General features: G+C 34.9%; 1 protein-coding gene across 1 annotated transcript in view; it reads left to right on the top strand.

Annotated features, from left to right (window-relative positions):
* Positions 1-551: 551 nt before the first annotated feature.
* The window catches only part of LOC146139178 (phosphofurin acidic cluster sorting protein 2-like), a 28384-nt gene continuing 19375 nt past the window's right edge, over positions 552-9560 (top strand). Inside the window, exons 1-8 of the mRNA XM_083391727.1 lie at positions 552-743; positions 1407-1494; positions 1780-1869; positions 2748-2873; positions 3345-3513; positions 4040-4122; positions 7866-8006; positions 8918-9078. Coding sequence (XP_083247853.1) covers positions 646-743; positions 1407-1494; positions 1780-1869; positions 2748-2873; positions 3345-3513; positions 4040-4122; positions 7866-8006; positions 8918-9078 — 956 coding nt within the window. The 5' untranslated portion in view covers positions 552-645. The remainder of the gene's footprint in view (positions 744-1406; positions 1495-1779; positions 1870-2747; positions 2874-3344; positions 3514-4039; positions 4123-7865; positions 8007-8917; positions 9079-9560) is intronic.

Raw genomic sequence — 9560 nt, 5'->3', positions numbered from 1 at the left:
GCACTTAAAATTTTTAGGAATCTTACCTATGCGATTTTTTTTCGGCAACAACCATTTGACCTTAAAGGCCCGTTTACACTACAGCTGCACTGAGCGGAGCTGAGCTGCACTGCGGCGTGAAATTGTTTTCACTTCAGCTGCAGTGAGCTGCGCTGGGCGTAAAAATCGCCCCAAACGTAACGTGTTTCTATAGCTACACTGGGCTTGAGTTAGCAAAGCTTGAAAATCGCTCCAAAGCGTAACTTTAAGCTAGCTGCAGCTGCTGCACGGGGCTTGAGTTTAGCAAAGCCAGAAACGCTCGCCATAATAGAATTTAAATGCAAATTACGCTTTTCTCAGCTCACTGCAGCTGTAGTGAAAACAATAAAATATTTTTAAAGATTTTTGCAATTAAACTTAGATAAAAACCATACCTAAAATGCATTGTTATTTGTAAAAAAACAGGTTTTATTATAGCTTTACCAACTGACCTACATTCGAGTGCAATTTTTTATGGGGCTAAAATTAACCATTTGTAAATTAACAGGTTTGCATCAAAACCAAACCAGGAACCAGACAAATAGTCTTGCTTATAAAACTTTTATCTGCAACATCTTCTACTGTTAAATACATTAAAATAGTCCCAAGGGATACGAAATAATCAAAATGAATAGGGGAGGCTGTTCCAGTGGCCAGGCTTCCATTCCCATGAACCTTTTTGCAACTTGGGAAATTGACCGGTCATCAGCCAATTGTATTCCGAGGTATGCATGATAAGTTGTTTAAACACTGTTTTAGTTGGACCAGTTGTGCTTATTTAACTTTGTTGCAAGTAAAAGTAAATGTGTTTCATCATTCATGTCACATTTGACCAACAGAGAACCGTCTTACATTTGGATAGATATGGATTTTAAATTATGACAAACTCCAATAACATGGTAAACAGCGAATTGCACTGAACGTATCTCAGTTTTTTTTATTGTTTCTATATTTCTAAACACTATACTATGATGATAAATTGTGACTAAATTACTTAGTACTACACCATATCTTCTTTACAATACATGATTTTGTGTTCATTGGTTTTCAAAATTTACAGAATACTTCAAAAATCTACTTTAATTTGCTATTGAAAACAGAAAGTAATAAGTTAATCTCTCGATGCTTAATTAAAAGTTTTAATTATGTTGGCTTGTCCGATACGTGCTAGGTACCAGTACTCGTCCAAAACTTGCGTAGTATCGGTACTTGTTTGTCGGTAATGATTTGATCCTACTGGTTTCCATTTACTTCCTTAAGCGTTGAGCATTTCAATTTATATATTTTTTTACTTAAAGAACAACTTATCAGAATTTTCTCATAGAAAAAACCCAAAGTATGTTAATAGCCCTATGAAGTTTATACATAAATGTTTCTTTTAATTTTAGAATATGCAGTATGTCTATTTGTCGCTTGTCAGTTATCAGAGAGTTGGATAAAGATGTTCAATCTGTTTTTATTGCTGTAAAAATGCAGGTATGAATGACATCATATATTTTTATATTGCTGTACCGCTATATAAACAGGAGTGCAGGTAACTCTAGAAATAATATTGTTTCTTTATTTTTTCAGTAATGTTTTAAACTTGTTTATATTTTCATGTGCAGTACTTAAATAAATTACATGTTGACCTGTAAAAACTTCTAAGCTGGACCTCCGCTATGTTGCGATAAAACAATAATTATCATAAGCCGTGTTGCTTTGTATCGGCGACAAAATAAAAGGAAACATGTTTTCAAACTACATTTATTTACTTTTTAGGGTTCAAAGAGGGTTTTTCGGTCGAACGAAATTTACCTGACCAGTGGTGGTCTAACTGATACAACACTTGAGCTAACTTTTAGCTTACAGGTAATGGCTTGTTAACTGCCAACACATAAACATTATTTGTTGCTGTTTAAGTTTTATATGTACAATTTGGTGAAAACTATATATAAAGTCTGGGAATAATAACAACTTGTTCAGGTTTTAATGCGATCTAGTAGAGACCAGTCAGTGGTTTGTAGTAATAGTGATAAAAATATTTTTCTGCTTGCTACAATTGAATCCTTCCATTTTGTTTATGTCAAGACTTAAACATTATCTGTAGCCTTTTTTGTTTAGTTTGAAAAACAAACTATATACAGTGTTGTAAAAGGGTCCCTGTCAAGCTCATTTGCACATCTCAAAACTGTTAAAATTTTCTTAAAACTGTTAAATTAAACAATACATACATATTCGGGTGCGCGTTACATATACATCAAAGACATTACTTTACAGACTTGTATACATGCTAGTGCAATGTATAGTGATGTAGATGTAACGCGCACTCGAATATGTATGTATTGTATAACTAAACCTATCTATTGTGTTAAATTAAGTTTTACCGAAAAAATATACTCTATTAAGGCACTTAAAATCAATAAAAGATAGTTGCAAAGTCCAAGCAATGTCATTTGTTCAAATAAGTAAAAATGAATCTTCCAAATTGCTGAAGTATTCATATTTTTGATGAAATCAAGTTATGTTTAAATGTTGCCTTGTAAGAAAAATACCTGTATGTTTTTCTTGTAGTCATGGTGTCTCTATGTACAGTTATGTAAACAATCACATTTTTTTTAGTTTATAAACAAGTATTTCACAGAAATCAAACAGGCACTGTAGTGTATATATTATATATATATATATAGTTCCTCCACATCCAAATGTTTGTTATCTACCCACACTTGCAATTCTTCATTATATTTCAGTACCCTCACTTTGTAAAACGTAATGAGAACCGACTTCAGTTGATGCTACAAAGAAAGAAGCGTTACAAGAACAGGGCGATGCTTGGTTACAAAACCTTGGCTGTTGGGCGAGTGGATATGGCACAGGTAAGCACATCAACATGGTCTAGTTCAGGCATAGACACTGACTTTTGTTTTTCACAAATGGATGCTTAAAACTTTCCTCTAAAAAATATGTTGTCATTTGTCAATCAATGTTGCTGAAATCGATGGGTTGAAATAAAGTTTTTCATTAGGCATTTTTTAGCTAAATTGTTTGATTTTTTATTGTTTTTTGCATAAAACAATTTTCTTGCTAAATGTTGCGCTTTGTTGTGCTTAGTTTATTGCTCATGATTGCAGTTTTGTTTCACAATGTTGCATTGTTAGTTTATTAACATATACTTTTGCGGCTATTATTTTGGTTAGATAGTAATCCAGTCTCAAATTGTGCAATTTGGAACAGCTAGTTTCTTAAAATATTATTTTATGGTTATTATTTTTGTGGTTTTTAAATAGATTTTTGCCCAATTTAGTGAAATCTTAGATTATTGAAAACGGATTTATTGTCTTGTTTAGATAATCCAGTGTCCTATAGTGGAAGAGTCGACCATCGATCTGTATGCTGCAGCAGGAAAGGACCACGACGTCCTAATTATCGCTGCGCAGATCAACGTTCTGAACATGACAAGCATTCCGATAGATGCTGATATGGAAAGCGAAAGGGGTAGAAAAGTGGTCGGGTCAGGTAAAAAACTCACTTTTTTCTGGAACTTTTTCTGCTTGAAAATAAATTTCTTGTTCACAGAATGTAGGTGCTTTATATTTCTATATGAGTTTTTTTTCTGGTGGCAAACATTAGAGATAAACCAATAATAGCAATTTACCAAAAATGTCAACTGAAAATCTGGGATGTGTGCAGATATATTTCCCAATATTTTACTTTGAAACTGAATTTAATATACCTTAAAAACAACAACAATTATCCTAATAATTATTTATTTATTTATATGGTATACTAATTTAACATAGTAACTGTGTTAAACATCATGCGAAGTTAATGTGTAAAACAAAATTTCTTTAATTACATAGGTAGATAAATAAAATCATTTTTCATTAAATATAAAAAAATTGTAAATTTGTTTGACTTTTAAAACAAAATATTAGCCCATATTATCGCTAAACCAATATATTGGTGTTCTCTAGTTTTTAAACATTAGTCGTGATTTCAGTTCATGACCAAAGCTTGTAAACGATAGTCAAACTTACTGCAGAAAACTTTTCGGAGGAAGACGAAGATGAAGAAAATGATGAGACTTACTCTTCGGAGCAAGACATCGCAAGCGACAATCCACAGGTGGCTTGTTTACTTTACACAAAACTAGAGCACCGTTGCCATTTGCAAGGCAGCGTTTAAACACAGAGCTAAATTTCAATGAAAGATAGACAAGCATATTTGTGCTAACAACTGCTCTTATAAAGCCTTGTACTAACAGAATGTAGCAAGCATTGGCACATGGTTTCTCGACTTGCTCCTCTCTGAGCCTTAGTAGCTCATGGTGGAGCAACGGTCCCGGCTTGACCGGAGGTCGTGAGTTCGAACCTCACTGCCAGCTAGTTGTTTTTCTAGCCTGTCCTGCTTGCATCATTGATCAACATATTTAGTGAGTCCGCGATGGCTTTCGGTGTACTACTATGCGTAAGCCGTAATCGTTGGTCAAAAAGCAGCTTCAGAAGGGCTAGATCTTAGTTGTTAAACACACTGTGTGTTCATGTTTCATTGAATAAATGATATGGTACTGTGGATCCACTTCAATATAAAGTTGCTCGTGTTTATTTTAAGCGGTGAAAATTCCATTTAACTACTTGTCCATTTACTATAGCATGTAATGGAAAAGTTAGCCTCGTTTAAAACGCACAAAAAATGCAGTTGGAGTTCTACTGAAAGGCCTAAGATATGATCAAAGAGATTTTATTCAATAACAACAGACTATATCTAATTTCCAGTTGCTCTATTGTCTTGTCGCAGTGACAATATTTATTGATTTATTAGTCAGTGTTCTGATCAAAAATCTCTTGACTTTTAAGCCCTAAACATAATCCCACTTCTCCCTACAGAAAGCAAGGATTAAGAGCCCACAGAAAATAACAATCTACCGACAGTACTTTGGTTATTTTGTTTTCAATAATATAACTCTCCCTGAAAACTTAATTAGGATCTTACAAGTTATGAAACTTGCAGCTTTATGCGTTGTCGTATTTCCTGTTGCGTGTTTTTAGATACTGACATAATAATGTTCATTTAGAAGTGAGATATAGTGTTCTTTTCCGTAGATATGTATATCTCGAATTTTGTTGGGTTTACCGGTGGTTCTCCTAATTGTGTACAACAACATATTACATAGGTCTTAGGATTAAATTTTTACTGTGAAAAACAACACCGTTAAAAAATGTAATAAGGGTTACGGTACTGTAAAAAAATACTGTATTGCTTAATGAGCTAGGCCGGAAAATAATGTAAAATTTGTGTCAAGTTTACCAGTCCATGGCACACCAGTTAAGAAGCGCTGCACTAAACAACCAAACTTTCGACTCCCAAATGTAGTACTTAGTTGGTTATTTTTACTGACTTATATTGAAAAGTTAAGGCCCTTTAATTTTTTGTCAGCATGAAACACCACATATTTATGTCACCGTTTCGCCCGCAAAATTACGAGTTGTACCAAGCACAGCAGACAAATAAAAGTTGTCTTAACTTTTTTTGGTGAAACAAACAATGGAAAACTCGCTAGCGACGCAATTTACACATAACACCAATCCCGTCTTTTCCCCTTCCGTATTTCTGTGGTGAAAATGTTGGTTACAATGAATCACGTTTGTTAATTAACATCCGACTTTGGTTATAAATATACGACTTATTCCTTTAAACCTAAATGACGCGAAATTTCTAAAAAGTAAGTTGCCTGTCCGATACCCGATATTTTGCACCGATACCCGATATTTGAGACAAAAAGTATCGCTCTTTAAACCGATTCTTAATGACGTCATAACTCTGCACAAAAAAAACATTTTTGAAGCGATTAAGTTGTTCAAAGGCAATTTTTTCTACGTTATTAGACCTGAAGACAGCTGAGACACCTTACGGTCTTTCGCTGCTGTCTCATGGGAACGTCAAATATTGCCAAACATTTTAATTTCATCGAATTTAATTTTTTTTTTATGTTCCAAATAAAATCGTATCCTATCCTAAATATGCTTAAGCGTAAAAAGTTTAGTTAGGTCAAGTCGTTACCTTACGTTTTTTATGCATTTAAATTTCACGGAAAAATTGCTGTGTTTGACAGTAAATCTTTGCCGAAATTCCTTTAAAAACTCTACCGGATAGGCACTGATACCAGCCTAGAATCGGACGGGTACCGATACTACCACTTGGTATCGGGTATGGGATCCGATCCGATATATCGGGCATCCCTAATTATTTGGTATTGGATCGGCACTGACACGACCGAAACGGTCCCCCAAATTTCTCCAGCGGTTTCCCAAAATTTGGACTTGCAACTAATATGGCTATTTTTTGGTATTTAAATGAAACACTTGCGGTCTCTTAAAACTACTTAGCGATCACCCAAACCAAACCTTGAAAAAAAAACTGGGCACTGATACCGTTCTAGTATCGGACAAGAACCGATACTACCACTTATCATCGGATATCGGTTTCGATCCGATATATCGGACATCCGCCACCAACGCCCCTTGCGCCTTTCAGCCTTTCTAATTGTCCGTCAGTAACCGGAAACCCGAAAACCCGTTCGCCTTAACCCAAGCAAAAAAAACCTTGGACGCATTTCCCCATGAATATTTAATGCGGGTAGTGAAGCAGCGCTTAAAGCCTCACACCAGGAGAAATGCGGCGGCGCGAAAGATCAGTAACTGCTGTTTTTTTGAGGTCGTTCGTTTCACAGAGTGAGCTATTGAGAGGCAGCTGACCGAATTTTCTAGCCATGGGCTTGTTTAGTGAGTTAAAGCCTTTTCAAACGAAAAACCTGGCAGCTTTTTGAGTAAAATTCGGAAATTTTGCCGCTTTAAGGTGATTATGCTGATGTATGCACTTCCTTTTGGTTAAAGGGGTTTTAAATGAGGTTTTTTAATGTGTCGTGACTAAAAATTAACTTGAAAAAAAAAACAAGTTTTAAAAACTAAAGGGGTTTTGGATGAGGTTTTTTAATGTGCGTGTTGGTAGAAGTGTATAGACCGCGAAACGGCCTTGTTTAGTTAGCGGAGTTGTTTTTAAAACTTGTTTTTTTTCAAGTTAATTTTTAGTCACGACAAAGTTTTAAATCGGTGTTTTCGGTTTTTTTGACGGTCGACGGACATTTATAAAAACACGCACATTTTGGCGTTTTGAAAAACAAAAGTTGCGGAACGATTTTCAATCGTAAATATAGAGGAAGTTGTAAAAATAGCTTGCTTAATGCTTACGGTGCTGTAAATAATTAAGTCAATGACTTGACTTAAGTGCACTTAACTCACTGTTTTTAACTGACTTGACTAAGGTAATTTACACAAATGACTTGATGTATGTTTAGGTGCTAAGTGAATACTTTTTTAGTAGAATTGGGCTATTTGTGTTTGGTTTGCGAAATATTTGTCAGAATTGAATGTGTTCATTATTTTGAGAGGTTGAGTAGAAAGTTTTGGTCCCAATGCTGTGACTAAAAATTGACTTGAGTAAAAAAAAAAAAAAAAAAATTGACTTTGACTAAAAATTGACTTTGCTACTTCTTAAAATGTCTTGTGATGCGAAATTTTTTTTGCGAACTTTACATAAACTAATTACCCTAATCTTTTAAAACACACTTTAGTAGGGCAACACGCAAACTAATATTAGCAAGGTTTTAAATACAAAGTACACAATTTTTTAGGTTCGATATTTTAAATCTATCCTTTCTTCGTTTTAAGATTTAAGTTCGTTTTTTAAATTCCTAAACATTTATTTCATTTCTATCTTTAATAAGATAGAAAATCTTATCAAATAAATCCCACTTCTTGATTTCAACGTTTTTGAACTCTATTTTTGATGATTTCTTTATCTTCCTGCAGGAGTTTGCGGACGAGGAATCCAGGAACAACAAGAGGAAGAATCGGAGGAAAGTGAGGATGTCCTCCTCATCACGACAACAAAACTTCATTAAGACAAAAGTCGCCGCTCTGCTCAAGAAGTTTAAGCAGGTCGCAGACGAGGTGATTCCCCTAAATAAATTTGTTTCACAGTAGTCAAGTATTTAAGCCAGTGGTCGGCAAACTTTTGTCGCGGCCTAAAGTGCTCTCTTCAGAAATCTTGAAAGCCCACTACGTAAAACCACTACGAAACTGGCAGATTCACATATTTGTTTTGAGTTGGAGGCATTAGAATGACGTCACAAAGTTACGTCATAAAACCATTTTTCTCAGAAACACTTGTTGTTCTCGAACGAACTCGTGCGCAAATATGAAGCTGAAATCCAGTTTAATTGCGCGTATCAAGAAAAAAAATTGGGGTAGTTTGTTTTAAATTAATTCTTACACAGTAGTCAAACATCCTTTGACAATAAAAAAAGATTTATTTGAAACGTTCAAAATGCTACCTACTTCCGTATGGCCTTTACTATTCTTACTACAACCATTCAACCATTATGCTCCAAAATAAGAGGATTTTAAAAGTATTTTACTTTTTTTTAAAGCCTGTATAATATTGCAATTATTTTAGCAATTGTACCATTTCAATTTATTAAAAAAAATGGCGTCTTATTAGAAAAATCAAATCACATTTTAAAAAGAAAAAAGTTAAACCGAAATAGAAAAAAGCTTTGGTGGCGCCTTCTTGAATTCCTCTTTCACATTTCTTGAACCGAAAATAACAGGTTTCCTAAGTCAACGTGTTTTATAACGCCAATTTATGACGTCATCTAAAAAAAAATTCCAATAAAATCAGAAAATTAAAAAAAATATTTTAATTCCACGCCGACCCTGATAGACGAGGACCAATAACTTTTTTTTTGCATCTATGTTAAAAAGGTTGAACTACCGCGGTGATATTCAATAGGGGTTGGGTGCTGGCAAAGGACACAGAAAACAAACTTTTAAACCAGCTAACAAACAATCCTGTTCGGCAGGGTCTGGAGCCCGGTTTAGAGCCTGACATGGCTCACCACCCTACCGACCCGGTTGACTACGACTTCTTGTACGACGAGATCGAGGACTTCAACTTGAGTGACAGCTGTCCTGAGATGGACGACAACTGTAGCATCGTGTCAACACCAAAACCAAAGCTCAGGTGGGTAATAACAGTGCTTCTAACAGTAAAACAAAACAAGTGCTAAAGGCAGGCGCCATGTAAATGTAAGAAGGGGCGTTTTAAGCAATGTCCGCGGAGTGGGTGAAAGAAATCGCAGTCCGACTAGTCTAGGTTTAAACAATCTAAAAGCGGGTAAGTTTGGACGAGCGCCACAACATGGGTTTATGGCACTGTTGTAAACAAGTCATTTTGAAATAACTCAAGTCCCAGTCCAAGTCATCGGTTGCCCAAGTCAAGTCCCAGTCAAGTCATAATTAGCGCTAGTCAACTTCAAGTCAAATCCTTGCCATAAAAGTTACACTTAAATCGCTTTGTGAACAAAAATCAAGATAAACAACATATTTTTTGTAACAAAAACAAAAGTGCTTAATGAAACACGTAATTGTAAGTCATTTCTCCCAAACATTTAAGTCCAGTCAAGTCATTTTTCCCACAAGTCAAGTCGTTGAAGTATTATAACC

The sequence above is a fragment of the Ascidiella aspersa genome, chromosome 6 (assembly GCF_963924565.1).
Source record: "Ascidiella aspersa chromosome 6, kaAscAspe10.2, whole genome shotgun sequence".
NCBI classification, from domain to species: Eukaryota; Metazoa; Chordata; class Ascidiacea; order Phlebobranchia; family Ascidiidae; genus Ascidiella; species Ascidiella aspersa.
The sequence above is the reverse complement of the archived record's forward strand: the minus strand, read 5'-3'. Positions and strand labels throughout refer to the sequence as shown.